Genomic DNA, 23,397 nt, shown 5'->3' with positions numbered 1-23,397 from the left:
TAGCCCTTTACAATTACTATGGACTGTTATTATTATTTATTATCATCATACTAATGACTTCATTTTCATTCGATGGCAGTGCCAGGGTCAGTGTCAAAATGTGTCAGGGTCAAAATTCAGTGTAGCCACTTAACAGTGTCCACTAAGAAATTTTCTGACGACGTTGCTGGAAGCAGGTCCTCTTAGGAATGTTTAGGGCTTTGAATGTGTCTGCGAAGCCAGATGTCATTCTCCCTTCGCTTGATATAACATAATAACAAAGGGTGTATTTTAATATAGAAAGCTTCCAAAGGTCGATTAATCTGTAAACTTAGGTTTTCATATTTTATGGTTTTCCATTTCGTAGGGTATGTAATTGTGAGATGGTGGTACGACGATGTCAATGATGTTGTCGATATATAGTGAATCTTTAATTGATTTCATTATTATAACAGTTTTAGATACGATATTAATATTCACTCACTGACACTGACAGGGTCAAAATTCCATAGAGGAAAACGAAATTCATTGTAGTCCCTTTAACATTTTCCAGTGAGGAATTTTCTGGTGATATGGCAGGTCTGCGGCAGTATCACCGCCCTGTGACAGGCAAACCCTTAGTCTACGTTATATTGATTATAAGGAGTCCCTTCAATAAAATAATAAAAATACCTTTTAAAGACCTATAGGCCTACATCAGCGTTTCTTAGACTGAGGGCGCACCATCAACCCAAAAGAACTTGCTGGCAAAAAATGAAAAAAAAAAAGCGGTGGTTAAAAAGGGGGGGGGGGCGTTAAATCTATTTTTCCTAGGGACAAAAGAACCTTTCTATTTTCATTGTTGTTATCAATCCGAGCTTGATTACCTACCAAGTAGGAGGACATTGGTGACATTCATTGTCTTCTTCTTCGTTAGACTCTGTTAGTTGACTAGACCTTATCTTATCTTATATGATACAGACGTTGCTTCAAAAAAAAAGATGATTACGTCCTACGCGTCATGCATTCAGTCTTGTATATTAACCAATGACCTAAATTCTGTCAAGTCACTGGTTTTCCTGGCTAGCTCAGGCAACCCATTCCATGCTCTAATAGCACTAGGGAAGAAGGAGGATTTGTACAAATTTGTTCTAGCATATGGGATGAGGAATGTGCCTTTGTGTCTTTCTAAGTATTTTATTAAATTTTGTTTTTGTATTTGAAGATTATGGTTCAGTGTTTTATGTATGATTGCTACTTTACTTTTGAGTCTTCTGTCCTGAAGGCTTTCTAAATTTAGTGATTTTACTAAAGGTGTTACTCTAGTCAAATGTGAATATTCGTTGTTTTGAATCTCACTGTTCTCTCTCTCTCTCTCTCTCTCTCTCTCTCTATATATATATATATATATATATATATATATATATATATCATGGGCGTAGCCAGGGGGGGGGGGGGGTCTTGGGGTTCAAACCCCCCCCCCCGAAATGGGGGGAGGGAAAGGGAATTAAGTGAATGATTTTTGCTTTCCTTTTGTTTATTTTAGGTGAGATTTTAATACTAAATCATCACTTACCACAGCACAGCCGAGGCAGTTTTGAGTTAAAAACCCTCTACCAGGGGGTTTTGAGTTTAAATTCCCCTACCAGGGGGTTTTGAGATTTAACAAAACCCTATCAGGGGGTTTTGAGATACAAATCCCTCTACCAGGGGGCTTTGAGTTTAAAAACCACTACAGGGGGTTTTGAATTTTAAACCCCCTACCAGAGGTTTTTGCAGTTAAATCCCCCTCTTCTATAAAACAAAACAAAAAAATGCAAACAACAATCCCCAAATTCCAACAGCACAGTTGAGGAAGATTTTGATTTTAAAACCCCCTCCAAAATTTACGATAAACCCCATCTTCAAAATAAAAAAAAGCAAATTACACACTATAAAATCTATGAGCGTAGCCAAAGGGGTTTTGAGTGTAAATCCCCCTCCTCCAGATGGCTTTTTCTTTAAAGTTTAAAACCCCTCCAGATGGTTTTGAGTTTAAAATTCCCCTACAGAGTGTTTAGAGTTGAAAACCTCTCTCTTCAATATTATTTTAAAGCAAACTATAGTGACCGAATTCTTTAATCGTAGCTAAATGGGGTTTTGAATTAAAAACAAAACAAAAAAAAACAGCTTGCCGGAAAATGCGCCGAACGGCGCGAGAAGGTCTAAGTCAGTAAGAATAGCACATTAGGTTTTTGAAATAAAACTTTTTAATAGCAAGATAATGCACTGTAGATACCTCAGAATATGCATTTTGTTGGCTTTCAATACCAGAAATAGTACCCGGCGGCGGGGCTTCGCCCCGCGCTGGGGCAGCGCTGCGAACTCCCCCAGACCCCCTTGCTAGCAAGGGCGGGGAGTCTACAATAAACAATAAACGTCTTCGGAAAGGGTCAGAATGTAATAAAGATTAATTATGTACACACACACACACATATATATATATATATTTTTTTTTTCCGCGGGGGGGGGGGGGACGGGGGGAATCCCCCCCCCCAAACCCTCCCCGAAAAAAAATCCTGGCTACGCCCATGATATATATATATATATATATATATATATATATATATATATATATATGCGATAAACTGCGCAGTGATTTCCAGATCAGGCAGCTCTTCTTCTCCATATAGTTTTTCTTCTATAAGAGTTCTATGGGGCCGGTGTCATGTTTGGGCCTCTTGATGGAGAGTGCAGTTTTGAAGGACATGATCGGTATTCTGGTGACCAAGGGCCAATTTCACTAGTTCTTATTTTCAACTTCCGGAACAAATGTTGTCTCATTCTGTAAATACATACGCAAAGAAAAATAGTACTCTAATTGTTTAAGTTTTTCTTTGCTTTCATTACATTTTTTAAAACTCTCCGGATCGACAAAAGCGAATTTTTTTCGTTTTCGTTTAGATTCTCGATGATCGTCAGAGGTAAAAGTTTCAAAACACTGGTCACGTGATACTCTGTGGGAAAGGTCTATGAGATGACAGACATAGAACAATAGGGATGTCGAGCATGACCTTCAATGGTCAACAATTAACCCTTTATCTCCGTAATTGTTTTCCTCGTTCCGATAGAATTATTCCTTTTGCTCTTTCGTATTTCACTATCTTGATATGATTAAGCTTCAATTAATTTGTTATTTGTTATCAGAAAAATGTCGTATTTGGTATCAAATTATAGGGTAATGCATGCTTGCTTCTTTTTTTTTACACAACACAAATTAAAGTTGATAAATCCAAAAAATCAATTTAGTTTAACTGGGGTCAAATCAACGTTGGTATCGTCAATTAGGAGAGAAAGAGTTAAAAGGGAGAGGCCTGAAAATAAATCACGTGCATTCCAACGCTTACATACACGCTTGAAACAAATCAATCACTGCTGACCAAGATACCTACAGAGAGAGAGAGAGTGTGTAAGAGAGAGAGAAACTAGAGGGGGAGGGGTAACGAGAGAAAAAGAATGAGAGGGACGGGAAGTATGAGAGAGAGAGAGAAAAAATAAAAGAGAGAAAGAGACCAAGAAGCATTCCATGAAGCCTATTTTGTTTTGTTACTTATTGTTTGAATGATTATTATTTGTTTGTTTACTACTTAAAGTTTGAATTCTTTTTTTGTTGTTGTTACTTGGAGTTTTAGTATTTGTTGTTGTTTTTTTGTTTGAATGATTAATAGCATGATTAATACATATATCCCACTGGCACTACAGCCCATGGAGGGCCCGAATAATACATACACCTGGGGTAAAATACACGATAGATAAAGTACTGTCTATATGTTGTTTTCATCTGCTGTGTTTCAGGTCTTCTTTAACTATAACCTGTATCTGTTTTGGTGCAAACTCTTCGTATTTGTTTTTTTAGTGTTTTTTTTTTCTTCTTTCAGTTACATTCAGATTTACGAGTTAATGTTGAGAATGCATGGAATGGGTAAAGAAAGACGAGCTTTTGACTTAAAACGTTTTGGGGAGTCAAGAGAAGATAAGTGAGTACAAATTTAGAGAAATTGAGAATTCCGTGGAGAGAAGGATATTTGATTATGTAAGATTTATTTATATCAATTAGAATTGTAACAAAACTATGACGAATAGGAATGTTTTGTTTACTGTATTTCTACTGTATTTCTACTGCATAAAATGGGAATGGATTTTTTTTTAAATTTATATTTGTTTTCTCTCTCTCTCTCTCTTTCTCTCTCTCTCCTTCTCTTTTTCTCTCTTTCTTACTCTGTATTTATCACTCTCTTTCTCTCTCCCTCTCTCTTTTTTTTTGTCTCCATCTTTCTCTCTCTCCCTCCCTCTCTTTCTCTCTCTTTTGTGCTTTCTCTCACAAACACACATTTATTCATTCTCTTTTCAAGAAAGAAAAATGTCTATAACTATAAATGACCTTTACCTTCAAGCAGACCTAATACTTTTTTATCTATGTCATTCGCTTTGCTGTGTGTAGGAGCCTCAAATTTAACAAAGTCAAGCCATATTTCGTCACGATTGACCTCACGCTTAGGTCACATCGAACCTTGACCAGTTGGATTTAATTCTCAGAACTACGAGTCGTTTGTTTATGACTTCTATAAATGTCTCGTGGATTCGGAATAGCTTCTGGCACTTTCTAAATGGATGTTAATATTCCTAATTAACATATGTGAGTACAATTATCATTTTAATTACAACCACAAAAAAAAAAAGACTTAATTTGTTTCCTTTTTTTTTTTTTTGTTTTTGTTTTTCTTTTTTGGCTTTCACTGTGAATCCTACGATGTTTTAATTATTGATTCGTTTCGAACCATTCTATGTTTGAGTAACATTAGCCAGCCTATAGTCAGAATGTGCCTCTTGAATAGAATTGATTTTGGGCTAACGCAGAGCTTAATCTTTAAAAAGAATATTCAGAAAACTTTAGTAGCTCATTGTAACATGTAACAAATAAACATTTATGATTTTCTTTTCTGTTTTGTGGTTACATTAAAAAGCACAACTCGGCAATCCCGGGAAATTTAACTGCAGACAATTTGTTTTTTTTTCTTTTTATCAGAAAGAGAAGGTTTAGGATGCGGAAATAGATCAAGGTTTAGACCATACACACACAACGTGGTCAACACGGCTATTTATTTTCCTTATGTGGTTTTAACATCAATGGTCCTGTTCGTCCCATGTGCAGGCCTCAAAAATATGTGGATATCTATCATGAGCTGATCAGTCTTAAAAGAAATGAACAGTAGGCCTACTAAAGTCTTAACGGTTTTTTTAAGCAGCATAGTATTCGCGACTTGCTTTAGTATTGGCTATCTTGAATAGTAGCCTACCTACCAGGTCCTACCAATGTCAAATGTGTTCTGGTCCTATTGCTTGACATGGGTGACCTTCACTAAAGTGCAAAACACTATAGTCAATACCATTAACTCTTACAACTGTCATGCGGGAAATGGGGAGGGGGGGGGCTTCGAGTCTAATTGGTAAAGAGAAATGGGAGGGAGGGTTAGACGACAACAAAACGATCTGGGGAGGGGGGGGAGTAAGAAAGGTACTGGGAATATATATAGTTAAGTGCACGAGGGAAAACCAACAACTTGGTATACAGTATTTTATACATGAGACGATTAACATTCCGCCCCTTCCTGTTTTACTCTGTCACATGCATTCATCTTTAACACTGCCTGGCCGTGTGATTTGTTCTTCGGACTCTGTATAGTCACGATGGTCAGTTTCTGCGCCAATGTAAACATAAATCTGCAACGAGTTCTCACTTCTGCCCGCAGCTGGCTATTTCAGACTTCTTATAGGCTAGATCTTTGAGCTTTTCTGCCTTCTGAACATTCCGAGTTTAAAATAACAAACTAAAATGGTACTCCGCCTCAGAAGATTTCAGTTTAATAAAATGGGTACTCGATACTTTGAGTCTCTTTTAGATCCTGGCCCAACTAGATTGAGCTTCTTGGAATACATCAGGGTCAGTGCTTATGGATCTACTGGAAGGGTCGGCTGCACAAGAACCAACATCTTTAGGGAAGCTCGCCCAATGTAGTGTCTGAGTCATATAAAGCTTCACATTTCGTTGTTTTTTTTTCCATTTATTAGATCTAGAACCACTAAAGACGCTGATGTGCCTTTGTCTCCTTTAGCCCCGTACAGAATGGCTGTCAGGTATGCGCACTGGACTGTCGTTCGGTCGTCTAACCTGTCTTGATAGTCCCGGGTTCATACCCTGCCCATTGCCAACCCCCGTCGTCCTGTTTGGACTAGGAAGTAGACTTCAACTCTGAAGGAACATCCGAAACATGTAAAACATTTTGCAAACATTTATACTGCTCTTTAACTCATAGGCCCTAAGCTTTATTTTAAGTGAGTCGCTATAAATTATTGGTAAGATGAAGATTTATAAATGTCTGCGCTGATGGTGTGATAATAATAATAATAATAATAATAATCTTTATTATCCGTAAGGAAATTTGTCTTACAATGTGTGCATTACACCAAACAAAAAACATTATAACTATAAGAAACCAAAGTGTACATTCACACCAGACTCACTCATAATTTACATGTGACAAAGTTTATACCAGATTGTTCTTATTTAATGATTTGATTGCCAGGGGAACAAAAGAGTGTTTGTGTCTGTTTGTCTTTGCTATCGGTGTCTTGTATCTCTTTTGTGATGGTAAAATCACAAAGTCCTGACACAAAGGGTGATTCTTTATTTCGAGGATCTTGTTAGCTTTTTTATAGATGTTTGTCTCAAACAACTGCCCAAATGGGGTTTGTTTTTTGCCAATGATTTTGCCAGCAGCATTTAGGATTCTATTAAGTTTATTTTTATTTTTAATGCTCAGATTGCCATACCAGGCAGTGATATTGAAACTTAAAATATTGCAGATGTGAGCGTGATAAAACATAGCCAAGGCCTTTTCGCTAACATTAAACGAGGACAGTTTTCTTAGTAGTCGTAATCTTTGCTGCCCTTTTTTGCTGATATAATCAGTATTTGCAGTAAAATTTAGTTTATTGTCTAGGATAGTACCAAGGTATTTAAAGGTTTGCACAATTTCAATAGTCTCTCCAGCTACAGAAACAATATCATTTCCCTTCTTGTCCCTACGAAAATCGATTATGGCGATGTTACAGCCCCCTGGGGCGCCCCTGTGTTAACTATGCGTTCATTAGATATAACATTGTTTACCCTAACCCTCTGAGCTCTCTGGGTCAAAAATTCATTAGCCCATAGTATTATGTATGGACTAATCTGCAACGCTTTCATCTTTTCAATGAGTAAATGAAGTTGGATAGTGTTAAAAGCTGATGAGAAATCCATAAAGAGCAATCTTACATAAGTGTTCGGTAAGTCCAGATGTTTGTAGACACAGTTTAAAATATTTAGGATGGCATCGTCTACACCTTTACCCTTTTGGTAAGCAAATTGTAAAGGGTCTAACTTATTACAAAGATCATTCAGAAGAAACATTTTAACCAATTTTTCTAAACATTTAGACACAATGGAAGTAAGTGAAACAGGTCTATAGTCATTCATTTCCTTTGGTTTGGAAACCTTTGGCACAGGTACAATTATAGATGACTTCCACACAGGTGGTATCTCATGGTTTAGTAATGAAGTAGAAAAAATATCTTGGAAAGGTTCAGCTAGTTGTTCAGCACATTCTTTTAAGATTCGCCCTTTTATTCCATCAGGCCCACCAGCTTTCATTGGGTTGTCCCCACTGATACAAATATAGGCCTATACATGTAGGCCTATATAGGTCATGTCTGTAGATCGGTGGATTTGCCGTTCAGTCTGTCGATTCTAAGTTCTTAACTTTCTCCCACGAAATCATTACGGCTTCACTAAAGAACGATAACCCAACGGTGTTATAAAATTTCTAATTCAAGAAGGACAACTACTAATTACAAAAGAAAACATCATGTAAATCTAGTTCACATCGCATAATCTTTAAGCTGTTTGTGTTGTGTGCGTGTGTGTGTGGTGTGTCTACATTCGACACGCGTGAGAAATGAATGGACTTACAATTACATTGTAAAAGAATATGTTTTACAAATCTATGGGCAGCGGAGTAGCTATAATGTAGGCTGATATTGTAACATGTTCTTGACTTTTCTGTAACATGATCCGGTTTATCCTGTAAAATCGTCGTTAGGCCTATTCCTATGCATTAGTATGCATATATCCTGTAATTGATCTATCATGCATGTTTCAATTGTTGCTTTAAAACAATATTAATGTTCTATACTGCAATAGGCCCAGGCGACCCATGTAGGCCTAATCGACTTTTCAAAGAAAAGATCGGTCTTCCCAGCCATTTTTGAGTCCATAGTAAATGAAATTATGCTCATCTGCATGACTTAATCCAAGAAGGAGCTTATTAATAAAATCCGATTGCATTTTTAGACTACCAGAATATTTTTCTTTCAGATATTTCAGTCACATTGGCATTTAAGATCTCCAGAAATAGTCTACATATAGTCTTGGTTTACAGCTGTTCGAAAAATGTAACGTACGTAGGCTTATGTTGCAGCTGTTAAAATTCTTAAATATGTGGTTCATTCCTACTGTCATCTCTGTGGTTCTGAGTTAATAATGTTCTCTTATAAAAGGTGCCTTCTGAGCGTCATGTAAAAAGAAAACCCACATCTTTTACAGACTCTACACTACAGTCTTATAGGCTACTAATTTAATGTAATATTTTCCGAATTAATGTAATAGCCTACATCCGTAGACAGTGCTACTAGTTGGTTTCATCCTATTAGGGCCCACACACTTAGCGATTAAAAAGCAACATAAGGCCTATATTTCTTATAAAGATATTGAGTCCACTGTATGCATGCGAACAGTTATCGATACATTATCAAACATAACATAGGGATTGTGAGAAAAAAATATGATTAGATGCCCATCGTGATATACAATTAGTGTGCCGCTTGGTATAGAAATGCCCGGGCCGATTTTGACTCCCAGTCCGCCCCTGGTTTAGGGTAGGACGTTCTTGTGATGGAGAAATTGAAACTAATAAAATAAACAAACAAATCTATACCGGTTATAGAACAATTTAATGCACTTCAGTTTTTAGTTCAAATACAATATCAAACATGTGTGTCCTTGGTGCTGATCTACGCCAGCTTCTGCTCCAGAAATGTGCAATACCAGCAGACAACAAGTTAAGTGGTAACGATGGAAGAGAAAGAGTTCTAAATGATTGGCCTATGTCTAGTTATTATTAGCAATACTATAAATACAAATACAACAAATGCAACCTATAATAATTACACAGAACACACAATGATAAAGACATACATTTCTTATTCCACGCGAATACTAATTTCCTTTTTTTTATATACAGGCATGGGCGCCAGCATGAGGGTTCAAGGTGGTGAACTTGCACTCCCTGGATTCTGAGTAGCCAAATTCTAGTCAAATCTATGTGGCAACTGCACAAGTAGGTGACCGAATTACAGTAGTAGTAGACTAGCTTAGGTTTATCAAAAAATGTACGTGCACCCCTCTGAATTTCTAGTAGTGAAATTTTAGCCAGTTTATTACACCTTCAAATCAATTAACTTCTGCTAGGAAGAAACTTAACTTGTAGTGCTTCCACTGAAATAACGTTAATTAGGAAAAGCCTGTAATAAACTAGAATAGTCTAATCATGTAGCTTGTAATGAACTAGAATAGGCTAATCATGTAGCTTGTAATGAACTAGAATAGGCTAATCATGTAGCTTGTAATGAACTAGAATAGGCTAATCTGTAGTTCATGTGCGACCATGTGCACTTTATTATAGGCTTGCAATTCTTTTTTCTTTAGCACGTTAGTCGCGACGATTTGTTTCATTTGCACATAAATAATAGTTATCATTATATTTAATACAGGTCTAGAATATGATAAAAGTTTTTTTTTTTTTTTTGTCTTGGAGGAGAAATGTTTGCCAGCTGTCTTTTCAATTTAATATAGGCCTATTTGAAAGTTTCTTGAAGAGTGCATTGCAGTCAACATGTATTTACGTCTTGCAGAGTTGCGGTCAGTGTTAGCGCTCGATAAAATAGCAGGTAAAAAACACGTCCACCAGTTTACGATAGAAGAGCTGTAAGAAAGTTATTTCCGTACAAACGTTGATTTGTATCGACGGAGCCCTGGCAGCAGCAAGAAACCATTCCGTATCTTGAGTCGTTAGTTTCTTCATTAACGCGCTTGTCAAGCAATACTAGGCTAATGCTCAGTTAAACCTGTTTTGTCTACATCTTACAGAGATTCAAGAATTGCAACGTAGTGAAGTATATCAGAGCTGCCAGATAAGCGTTCATCGAAGGCTGGTCCATCACGACAAGAAGCCATTCAAGAGTAAAGTTAATGACAGTTTTGGCAGCGTTTGCATTTTTTGTTTGATTGACTGTTGCAATGCACGGGCGCATGGATAAACTTACCAACGTATACATGTTCACATTTCGTTTTTTTTTTATTTTATGAAACAAGTATTTACAGTGAACTTAATATCGCATAAGTATGGGGGCTAGGGGGCAACAGTTCTTTTCTTTAATATTCTCTGTAATAAAAATGTTGAGGCTAAGACTTTTAGCCATAGGTAGAAACTTGCACCCCCTTGCAAACAATGGTGCGGTCGCCCATGTATACAGGCCTATAAAGTGCCATATTAGACCATGGAAAACCAATGACTTAACAGAGTTTAATTCCCTAATTTCACGCTAGATGATTGACACGTTAAACCTAATTATCTACTGTTAAGAATGAAGGTTTGAAATTAATAATGATAATGGCAATGCGGCACATGCCTTCGATTACGAGGATTAAGGATGAGTGCAGTGTTTTATATCATCACGCAAACCCAGTTGCGACCTGCATATTTTTCCTCCCCTGATGCAGACAAAGCCATTGTCCGCTGAGGGTTTAAAGTTTTCTTTCTGGCTTCTGCGTATGTAATAAACCTAAATACGATAAGATTATATAGGCCTATACGATTATCCGGAACGTACAAAAGATTTAAGATAACTTTTTTTTTTAGTTCCATAAAGAACTAGGTAAGAAGGGGGAGGCGGAAATGTAAAATGTCAACCAAAAGTGGTGCATTCTCCTTATGTAATCACACAATAATACTATACTAGTATTAGTAATATATAACAGAGAGGGTCTCTATGGCCTCCTTCAGTCGCGAAGCGACTATGGATCATCTTGGTGAGATGAATGCCTGGGCATTAGCTGTGGTCGGAACGATGTCGCCCACACATTAGTTCCCCCCTCTCCACGCAGATGATGTATCCAAAGGAACGGCAGTGCCGATACAGTTTGGGGTCAGCGGCATCGCAGGTTCTGCCAGAGTGTAGCACTGGGTGCTGCAATTTGCCTTAGGGTCGCCAGCTCCTGAGGAACAGAGAGGGTAGCCTAATGAATACTACGGACCGATTAACAGAGGCCTAGCCTATAAATTATAATAAACGTCACTACTGGACAATCACTAATACAAGGGAAGTCACTTTGATTATTTTTTCTTTCTTGAATATTGGGCAATTCGTAGCCTTTTTGCACGAAGTCTGGAGTAAAATAAGGTTGCTAAGAATGCACAAGGCCAAGGGCCAAGCACAAAATCGCTGAAATAGCTAATCCTTTAGATTAAAAGGATGCAAAGTTATAGACTATTCGCAATCAAATAGTTCTAAAAGCTATATATATATAATAATAATATAATGTAGATCTAGAGTAGACTCTTATGTCTTATCAGACTTATCATGACTTATGTCAAGTTATGAAGTAGTAAAGACGAGTAAGTAAAGACCTCAGGATTCACCTAGGCTAAGTCCAAGACGCCGAAGTCAGCAGACTGCTCTGACTCTGAGCAGAGTAACCCTGTCCCTACGCCGGCTACGGTGGCATATTGACTAATAATTATAATACTATAGTCTAAGATCCACTGAACACTTTAAAGTCACCACAGTGAGTCTAGATGTAATATTGAGTACAGTCTAAGTCTAAGTGACTAATAAAGTCAGTCTCGATTCTAGAGAGATATAATTTTGAGTAGTGAGTAGAGATCTACTCTAGATCTAGATTCTATATAGATACTATTCTAGTACTATCTTATCTAGATCTAGTTCATCTAGCAGCTAGACTGTCTAGCTCTAGCTTTCTATTACTGAATTTGTCTTAGCGTGGAATAAGACATAGATCTAGATCTATGTGTCTTTATAATTGTGTCTTTCTAAGTAAATAGGTTGCATTTTTGTATTTGTGTATAGTTATAGTATTGCTAATTATAATAAACAAACATATCATTTAGAACTGTCTTCCTCTTGCATCGTTAACGCTTGACTTGTCAGTATTGCACATTTCTGTTACAAAACGTGGCATTGATCTGCACAGAAATACACATGCTTGTAAACAAATTTAAACTAAACTCTTAATGTTCTAAAACAGGTATAGGTCTAGATTTCTTTGTTTATAAATAAATTTTATTAGTTTCAAACATTCCATCACAACGTCCTACCCTAGTTAAACCTCCTGCAAGAAGACAGAGATGGATGATGTTAGCAGATTTCAAACTCAGGACCATCGCGATGATAGTATGCACCACATATTTAAGAATTTTAACACCCACAACATAAACCTACGTACGTAAAATTTTCCTAACAGCTGCAGACCAAGTCTCTTTGTAGACTATCTCTGGAAATCTTAAATCACAAAGTGACTAAGAAACCTAAAAGAAAAATCTTCTGGTAGTCATTAAATGCAATCGGATTTTATTAATAAACTCCTTTCATCTTGGCTAATTCGTGCAGATGAGCATAATTTCATTCACTATGAACTCGAAGATGGCCAATCTTTCTTTGCTTTAAATAGCTTCTAACAAAATATTATATAGCTACTAATACTAAATATCTAGTCCACTAGACCTAGATCTAATGATAATAGTTTAATTTTAATTATTAATGCATATAATGATAATAGATCTAGATCTAGATTCCTAGATAGATCTAGTCTTTCTAGATCTAGAATCAAGTAGATCTAATACACTAGCTATCACTAATTGATACAAATACACTTCATATAGATCTCTATCTAACTTCTAAGCTTTGTTTTTGTTTTAAAATATTTTTTCATTGTTTGTTCAACTGAATGTCTGCACTACAACTACACACTTTACTGACTTAAATTCTAGAAGCCCTACTCCCTCCCCCCTTTTTTTTTTCTTTCTTTTATCCTTCAAACAAATGGCCTGCAATCCACTTCTTTGGCCCATACACTGTAGTCCTAAAAAAAAAAATTGCATTTTCAGATGGCCTCCCTTGTAGCACCTCTTCCACACTTCACAAAATTTAATAAGTGGAACACTTAGCGTTACACTGATCCCCCCCCCCTCCTTTTAAAAAAACATTTTTTTTGGGCATCATTCAGTGGAACGCCTCTTTCTTCCTCCCCTCACATCACACACACACACAACCACGCACTTTTTGGCCCTTAAATTCTTGAAGTGCTCAAGGATTAGAAATGGAACCTTTTTTTTTTACATTCTTTAGTCAAAGGGCCAACACTGCACAGTTTCAGATACCACACAAACTTCTCTGTTGCAGGAAACAAAAGTAGCATTATTAGGTGACTTGCTAGATTGCAGACGCCAACTGTGATAAGTGCAATTAAAGTTCTATAGGGAAGCTTAAATTACTGTTTCTTAAAAAATATTTCATTCTTGAAGGTGTATAGATTACCTGAAATGAATGAAGATGCTGGTCTTGTAGATAAGTGCTCATGAAGCAATGCTTGAATACTTGAATTAGATCTAATCAAGACACTGGCATTGTCGAAGAAAACATTGCCAAACCTTTCATATGTCTACCTTGTTTTACCAATCATTGGATAGTCATGCTACAATGATGTACATTGATTTTTCTCTATAATTCAACAAAAAGTGTTATTGGACTTTATCACAATATTTTGTCTTTTATTAGGGAAAACCTGCTTTCCATAACCTTTCATATGTCTACCTTGTTTTACCAATCATTGGATAGTCATGCTACAATGACGTACACTGATTTTTCTCTAGAATTTAACAAAAAGTGTTTTTGAACTTTATCACAATATTTTGTCTTTTAATAGGGTAAACCTGCTTTCCATAACCTTTCATATGTCTACCTTGTTTACCAATCATTGGATAGTCATGCTACAATGACATACACTGATTTTTCTCTAGAATTTAACAAAAAGTGTTTTTGAACTTTATCACAATATTTTGTCTTTTAGTAGGGAAAACCTGCTTTCCATAACTTTCATTCACTTTGTATATCAATACCGCTTTCTGAGAGTGTAAACTTTTTATGGTAATAATTATACACAGTTTGGATGTTACACACTGGTAGATGTTAGTATGATACTGTTTTCAGTCATAGTCATTTGCGAGCAATGATTCAATTTTAGATTTGAAAATTCTTAAAATAATTTTGACAACCTCTTTTTCAATAAATGAACACACACACATACAAAAGAATATAATAAATTGCATTTTGTATATTTACAGAAAATGTTGAGGAGACTCAGAGTGTTTTTTCCTTTTCTGGTGTTCTATGTTCTACTTGAAGAGAAAGCTATTGGGTTGATACCAGATGTATCAAAGCTAGATCTTGGGGACTTGCCAGGAAGACTTGAAGATCATCATTCTGTCAGCTATCTCTTGTTGCCTCATATTTACAGGTAATTTAGTGTTTATTTAGAAAAAAAAATAATATAGTTATGACCTTCCTTCTACTTCTTAGTAATTTTTTTTTTATGTCCCCTAGAAGAATACATTTCTACCATCTCTTGAAGAGCTTTTCCATGAAAGATGCCTTTTTTCCAAAACGCTCACAATTCCTAAAGATTACCTTCACCCATTTTACCAAAGTGGACGTCTCTTTTCCATTAGAACTTAAACAGAAAGATTTAACAACTCCTTCATCTCACTGTCGGTCAGAGTGTTACAAGATCATCTGTCATCATCGAGAAATTCATAGAAGTCTAATTCATAAAGTGCTGGTTGTGAGTGTGTATGTGTTTCGTGTGTGAATGTTGTTCGTATTTGCATCTATAATGTTACTGTTACAGTAGTTACGCTGAGGTTGTCAATTGTAGTCAAACTGAATTTCCATTTGATTGGATCAATAAAAATTATCTATAAATCTTATCTTATCTATCTTAAGTAAAGTTTATTATGAATGTTAATGTGAGAAAGCTTCCTTCAAGAGTAATTTGTCAATTAATACTTCAGAGATGTAAAATTATTTATTTTTTTATATTACATCAAATATGTGTAATTATGTGTAGATAATGGCAGGGTTGTTGGGACTCTTTCCACCCCCACCAGTGTAATGGGCTCAGTTCTTAGGGACACCATCTGGAGTTCTTATTTTGCTTCCCTATTGGCCTAATGACTGTTATTGGAAGCCAAACTGTGGCTGAGAAGCAGCTTAAAAACTATCCTTTTTTTTTCAAAATAAAAAAGAAATTAAAAACCCCAGTCTTAAATTAGATTTGAACTTGCAATTCTTTGATTCAGATGCAAAGTATATTACCACTCAGCCAACATGCTTTACATAATTGTGTCAAGTGGCCATTGTATCAACCAAACACTGTTACTTACCTCAATAAATATCAGGTATACTTTAGTATTGACTTGAAATCTTTTAACTCTAAAAATCCACCTCTTCTGGGATTCAGTTCAGAACAATGGGCTAGGCAGCCAAAATAATAACTCAGCCTTCATGCACAATTTGTAAATAGATAAATCTTTTTTTGGAGAACTTGTGGTCCTTTAAGTAAATAATAATAATAATATTAACAAGGGTGTTATGTGGTCAACACAACTATCCACAGCTTTTACTTTACCAGATAAGGCCAAATATCCATTCGGACCTCTAATCTCGAATAAAAATCTGTCCTCCTTCTGGGCTCAAGCACATGACTTTTGGTTAGGCAGATGAGTGCTTAAATACTCCACCATGCAAGCTTTATAATAACTTGTATGACTTTTGAGAATGACTCTTTAAGTGCCCTATAGACAACTAAACATCAATGATGCTTTTTGTTTAGCTAGTAAGATTCTTTGTTATCTCTTACAGGGTAAACAGTTAACAACTTTTAATATTGTTTACTGTCAAATGCCATATACTAGATCTATTGTATTTTACAAGAAACTAAAAAAAAATGTCATATTGTCATGATGTTGTCATAAGTTTACTTGTACTTACCAAACCTAACTTCCGTTCTATGTTTTGCCTAGAGCTTTCTTGCACAGTGAATCAGCTGATTGGCTGGCGGGCAACTCATCTGTGTCTGTAGCTTGTAGGTCTACCCTATCCCAGTACTATGCTGGCTTGTTGAATAAAGAAACATGGGCATGGAAAAGTAAGTTGGGTCAGAGTCAGTTTAGTTTCCATTTAGAAAAAATAAAATAAGTATTAACTGTCTTAAATTGAAATTCCCCAAATATCAGTTATGTAGCTAATGAAATGGTATAACTGTTTAATGAAACATTCAGTGAGATTTATTAATTCTTTGTAGATCAGAATTTATGATATTGAAGATAATTTAGAGATAAGATGTGAGATTGTAGTAATAGAATCAGCATCATTGGTCAGTGATACCCTTTTTGCCCATAGAAGTAAAGACAAACATTAAATTTCATAGTTGTAAATCCTTAACAAGATTTTTACCAAATATTTTGACATCTCTAGAATTATTTACAAATTCAAACTATACTAGCCATTATATGTTCTTTTCTTGCTTGGCTCATTAGGGGTTATTCAAGAACAATTAATTAATACTAAATAAACTTCACATGGAAACTCCGGCTATCCAGGAAAATAATAATAACTTTAATATCCAATAAAATACACAATGACAGCAACACTCCCAGAAAATATTAAGTACACAAACACCAGTCCAGGAAGCAACTGTCCAACCTTCCTGGACTGGGAACAAGACCTCACTGACTATCTCACTCTCACTCTTACATTCAAGGAAAACTAAAACATTCAGTTCATAACACGTGCAGACTGTTCACATTCATAACCTGGGAGTACATAATCACTATCATACCAAAATATCAACAAAGTAACATATTCACTCTCGCCATTCCTGCCCCTGACAGACTTGATCTTACATTTAAAAAAAAAGGATTATTAGTCCTACTTTATTTTAGTCTTGTCAATAAGACTTGAAGATTTGATATCTTCTAAAAATCTTTCTTTTTTTCTTTTAGACATAATCATATTATTTGTATTGTTAAATGACATAACAATCTATGCTTAGATTTAATCAGTCTCCTCAGTGTTCTAGAAGATATATAATAGTTGCATGTTCTACGACTGAAGGAAGCCAACAAGCTGATTAGTTTAAGAAATAAATTCTAGAATGGCATCAATACAATTAATCAAGTGCTATTTTATAACATGTTAACAAAATACTTGCAGTGTATGACTCCATGGGGAAGCAATCCTCTGGAGTTTTGTTTGGAGCCACAACATGGACTGGCAACTATGAGGAGTGTTTTAACGTCAGGTCCACCACATGCCAAGGGGATTGTCACAACAAGAATCTGTCTCCGCATTTCTGCAGCGTGCACATGACGCAGGCTCCGTGGCTGTCCAAGTTGGTCTCCAACCTTGTAAGTCTTCTTTTACTTCTTGTATGTTCACATTTACAGAAGACATGAAGCAGACGGGAGCGGAATTTTCTGAGAATAGTAAATGCTGGGGACACCCGTTCTTGCAAGTATCTCAACGCTACACTCTCTTTATTGACATGTGACTTAAAAATACTTATAAGATTCTCATTTTGAAGTTCCTTCAAACAAACATCTTGTTTAGATGACAGTTTTATTGAGTTGTATACTTTTTATTTACATATTTTAAAAATCTTTATTTAATGAACAATTGAGAGTCAGCTAACATAATCTTTCACTATGACTTGGCCACATTGGCCCTCCTATAACAACATTCAGGATAGAGATGGTAAAAAAAATGTGACATTCTAGACTTGAGTCTGTCATTTTGGCATCCTGGCATATATCCTTCAGCCACCACATCACATTGTTGTCCTAAAGTTATACACAAATATTTTGTTGCCAAAACTACAAAAAGTATTTGGTTTAAATGTTCTCAAACACTATTGGGTACCTATTGTTTAAATTCTTTTATCTATTAAAAAAAAAACAACACTTTCTGTTTAGTTTTTATTAACTCTGCAGAGCGTCTGGCTCTTCAGCAGTTTGTCTTAGTAGAACACTGCCATGAGTCTTACTAACCTATTTCACATTGCTGACTCGTCAATGCTCTTTCCAAGTTGTGCTACTTTGCAGCATATAAAACCAATTGTTGTACACTGTGAAATGGTTTGGTTAGAGGACATCATAGAGTATCTAATCAGAACTGGCCTTGTGATGATTAAAACCAGAAACTTTACACATCTAAGTCCTTTGGGACTAAACATTTTTATTTTCTTTTCTTTTTAGACTTGTAACTTTGTGTCCCCATTGTTTTCTGGGTAACTAATTGAACTGGCAAAGCAAATGTGTGTTAAAAATATTTTTTGTTTACATGATTCAGCTCACCATTCTTGCATGAAGTAAGATCTGTAGTGGTGTTTATGATTCTATCCACAGCAACTACCATTTCCTGTTCCATCCAGCCCATTTATTGTGGATGTGTGTGTGCCAACTAACTGTTCAAAGCAAGACATCACTACCATTGTAACAGAATGTAAGTTGAATTTAGCTTAGTCAGAATTTTTTTTCAGAAATATAGTTTATTTAACACAAGATTGGTTTGCTTGAAAAATTACTTTGTTCTAAGTTTTTTTTTGGGGGTGTAATACCATCCAGTATACTCTCCATGTCTGTAAGCATATTTTTATTCAGACTGTGGACAAAACAAAGCTTAACAAAACTTTTTTTTTTTTAATCTTTTGAAATTTAATCAACATACATACTTTCCCTGTAATTTAAATTTAGCATACACCAGGCTTAAGTATGATATAGATATAAAACAATTAGTCCACAAAAGTAACACATCTGGTTGTCTGTAAAAATTTGAAATAGAACGAATATATTAGTACATCAGTCATGTTTCCAGTCTGTAACTTGAAGAAAGTGCTTCATTTTTTTTTGCTAGTTGGGACAAAGCATTTTTTGGACACTAAGCAACTAATGTTTTCTGACTAGAAGACTGTTTCATTTTCTACATTTCTTAATTAAAGACTGTACATTTGTAAATTGATGCCAGCTAGCTACAGCATGCCTTGTGATTTTACTGACAATTAATACAATGAAGATTGTCATGTCTAACTTATTCAGTGAATGAAAAAAAGCAATATGGACTAACTAACTACTATGTAATACCTCTTATGTGTAAAAATTGTACACTTAAAAAAACAGCATATAATGTTATAATATGTTATATTATGAAATTCTAATTTCTAAACATCCCATTGAAAAATTACAGGCACTGTTCCATCATGTATTTAAGAACTATAGCTATGATGCATAAAGCTAGTTAAAGTCTAGATCACAGACAACCTGATCTAAATATAATCAAATCATAATTGATGATCATATTTGTATGAAATATCTATAAGGATCTTTCTACCCTCATTTATAATATTGTTCTATAAACTTTTAAGCTTTGTTTCTATTATTCAGCCACCAGATAAATCTAAAGAGGAAATAATATACAATAAAACTTTGTTTCTAATGAATGAAAGAACAACCATTCATTAAAGTCCTTGGTGCTTAAATCTTAATCCTTTATAGAGATTTGTAAAGTAGTCCTCAATAGCTTTCATATAGATCTAATATCAGATGAGTCCTCTTTAAGCTCAGATAACCTGTTTTGTATCAATCATAAAGAGAATGCCAGTCTCAGAATGATATAGTATGATGATATAACCATGTATAACAAGCTTACTAAGGATTAGGAAACTTTGGTATTAACATTATAACACTATTCAGGGTAATTTTTTTTTTAAGTGTATCGCAACCAAACTTTCTCCAAACAAAACAGGAATCTCATTTAATTCTTTTTCTTGCTGCCTTTGAATAATATTTGCATTAATTTTGCTTTTTCATTTTTTCGCCATCACCCTGTATATCAAACTTCAGCTCAAGCAGACCAACATTTGCTGTTTACTAATAATTTGAAATTTACTTTTTTAATATTTCACCTGTTTTAATTATTGCACAGTTTTGCTTCAGTTGATATTGAAATAAATGAACATGTTTGCTTTATTCTGTTAAGTGAACTCACAGCAAGTTTTAGTGGTAACACAGTTTGTCTTGTCATGCAAAATATTTTACTCAACTCAAACCTCTGTGCATTATATAGTTATGCAGTGTTTGTACTTGTGCACTTGAATTGTTTTTTTTAAAAGGATTTTTCCTGTCTGCTTGATTTTCTCATTTCGCATTATTTATGGTCTTTTTTTTTCTTCTTTCTTTCATTGTGTGTATATACTTTTTTCAACATTCACATTTTATGATTTTTTTATTACCATAATAAAAAATACATAAACTTATAAATGTATGTTGGCAGGGTTAAAACATTCTTGAGCATTGAGAAGAAAGTTCACTTAATTAGCATAGAATTTAGAGAAAGAAAAGATTTTACACTAAGTCGTCTCAGACTATGATTTGTTTTGTGGTATCCTAGAGTGAATCTCAGGTTACCTTAATACAGTAAATTTGATGTACCCGAAGAAGATGGATGATTCTTATCATCTACTGAAAGCATACCTAGAAATATCCTTCTTCTTTCGAAGTCTGTTGATACTGATAATAATCATTATTGGAAATGATTTTCACTGTTTTGAATGACATTAAGGTGTATATTTTTGTGGCATTATGTTTGTGTACAGCTGGCCCACACAAACCGCCTGTGAGTTTATGTAACACAATTGCTATTGCTTTTTTTTTTAAGTTAGTGTTAACCCTTGTCAGCCATAGAAAGAGATTAGCTTTCCATCCACTGCCCTCATAGATCCTAAGGTCTGAAAGAGCTACCTTTACCTAAAGAGCTTTCCATCAACTGCTCTCATAGATCCTAAGGTCTGAAAGAGCTACATTTACCTAACTTTGAAAAAAGGGTATATGCTTGAAACAATGTTGTAAACATTTATAAATACTCTTTGATTGTTGTAGTTGTAGTAATATAAATGTTGTCTTATACATTTCCTGTCACTATATTCTAAGTGTCACTTTTTCTATAAATGATGTGACTTGTACACATTTCTTTACTGGCTTCTTATTATACTAGTGTCTATCTAATATGGTGATTTTTTTATTTGTTTTTGTGAACATGTACATTAAACTGGTATCTAAGTTAAGTTTTTCTGGTTACTTATTGAACTAGTATCTATGTTGAGTTTTTGTAGTTGAATTCTATTTTAAAATATCTAAAGCTGTATTCGGATTAGAGAGATGAACTTGTGTGTCTGCCTCAAATGTGAAAGCATCTAAGCCTTCATAACTTTTGTTGAGGCCTTGATGCTGTGCATTCAAAGTTTTCACCAATGCATTTTTATGTAAGTTTGAGGTCACACTCAAGTTTGTAGCTCTATGTGATTATAATTTCTTCTTTAAATGTTTTCATTTTATTTTCCTGCCATCACAATGTTCATTTTTTTGGTCCATTTTTGTTATATTAATTTTTTAAACATTTTTTTTTATATTATCTAAAGGTCTTTTGTTTCACTAATTTTTCTTTTTCCTTTTGTCTTTCCCTTTAAAACTAAAAGGTTTTTAAATTTTTATTTTTAGAAGCTTTTTAGATACATTTTATTTATTTTGATTTGTAGAATTTTATTTTATTAACCTTTGATTTGACTGCAGAACAGATTTTTTTGTTTCTAGTAATCATTATGCTACTTATTGTCCATGGCCATAACTTTTGAAATTATTTTGAACTCACTATAATTGTATCAATGATGTTTATTTTTAGCTTTTGCTTATAGTGGTATATTGTGATAATAACTCTCCTTGTCTCTGCATTGTGAAGTGCATCTTTGAAAGTGGACTATCTCACCAGAATGTTGTAAATACTCTGTAGTTAACACAGTAGTCAGAATTTGTTCTGTACAAAATATATTCACTCCTGTATTATATTACACATCTTTTCAGCTGTATAAGTAAGGAACTTTGAAAATGAGTTGGTCATATGAAATATTTTGTCAACAAGTGAATTTATCTCCATAAACAAACAATTTTTTTAGCACTCAAGTCAATCTCTTATAAACATAGCTTAAAGTAATAAACATAGCTTAAAGTATTGCCAGTTAGCAAAATTATAACCTCACAGACTAGCTTAAGAAACTTGAACTACCCAGGACTCAGAAGCTTAGACTTGCTAGCTAAAAATTATGTTGTTTTAAAATGCTAAGTCTCTTAAATGTATTTAGCGGAGGTGAGCCAGGCTTATTAATCGGATTTCTTTCACAACTTTTAAGATTGTCCTGCGTATAATAATCTTTAGCTGAAAAACATAAGTATAAAATTGTATTGCATAAATGAAATATATCTTGAGTCATCAGATAGATAGCATTGTCTTATTACAAAATTGATTATTGTATGGAATTATATGTCAATATTTCTTTTTCATATAATCATCTGCACTAAAAGACCATGCATTTTCTTTCTTTATTAAGTATTTCACTTCTTCTAAACATCAAGTTGTCAATACTTGCATTTTATTTCATTGTTTCGCCTGTCTACAGTTTTAAGGCTTGAGAACAGCTCTCTGGAAAACACAACTGCCTCAATACAAGTGAAATCAGTTCTGTGCCATGAGAGAGGTGATGTTCTGATAGACACCCCTGCAATCATTTGTATGTAAGTATTATATGACTATGTGATAGACACGCCTGCAATTATTTGTATGTAAGTATTATATGACTATGTGATAGACATGCCTGCAATTATTTGTATGTAAGTATTATATGACTATGCACTAAAAAATTACAAGCTCATTTATTCCACTAGCTGTCTAAACATTCTTTCATAGTTCTGTATTTGTATTTCCTGTATAAATTGTTTAGGGGGTCGTGCAAGAGTAAAAGATAGTATCAGATAAAAAGTGCTGCAGACAGTTTAAGTCTATTAATTGATTGATTTAAAAAAAAGAACATGTATATACATTTCATTATAATGAAGTCTGTGAATGTTCTACCAAAGCATCAAATAAATGTATATCCAGGTTCTTAAACTACTGAATTCACTGGTAATAAATGTTAAATAAGATACCTATTCAAGCATATTTTTTTACTTTAGAGGATATTTTAGACAATACACACAGTAACCTAGCCATGCTGTCAACTACTGTAATCGACCAGCCCAAACAAATGTTACAAACCAGACTAGGAATGTTTCATATTTACTCCAC

At 34.6% G+C, this 23,397-nt stretch overlaps 1 protein-coding gene across 5 annotated transcripts in view; it reads left to right on the top strand.

Moving 5' to 3' along the window:
- Positions 1–4,439: 4,439 nt before the first annotated feature.
- The window catches only part of LOC106070652 (O-acyltransferase like protein-like), a 41,214-nt gene continuing 22,256 nt past the window's right edge, over positions 4,440–23,397 (top strand). The window contains exons 1-7 of one of the 5 annotated variants that reach the window (XM_056003998.1): positions 4,440–4,633; positions 9,336–9,431; positions 14,514–14,686; positions 16,251–16,375; positions 17,443–17,636; positions 18,633–18,729; positions 22,733–22,847. In XM_056003998.1, the coding sequence (XP_055859973.1) occupies positions 14,517–14,686; positions 16,251–16,375; positions 17,443–17,636; positions 18,633–18,729; positions 22,733–22,847 (701 nt within the window). In that variant the 5' untranslated portion in view covers positions 4,440–4,633; positions 9,336–9,431; positions 14,514–14,516. The other 4 variants (XM_056003997.1, XM_056004000.1, XM_056004002.1 and 1 more) reach the window with 4 other exon arrangements.

The sequence above is a fragment of the Biomphalaria glabrata genome, chromosome 11, assembly GCF_947242115.1.
Source record: "Biomphalaria glabrata chromosome 11, xgBioGlab47.1, whole genome shotgun sequence".
NCBI lineage: Eukaryota > Metazoa > Mollusca > Gastropoda > Planorbidae > Biomphalaria > Biomphalaria glabrata.
This window is presented reverse-complemented; position numbering and strand designations above follow the sequence as displayed.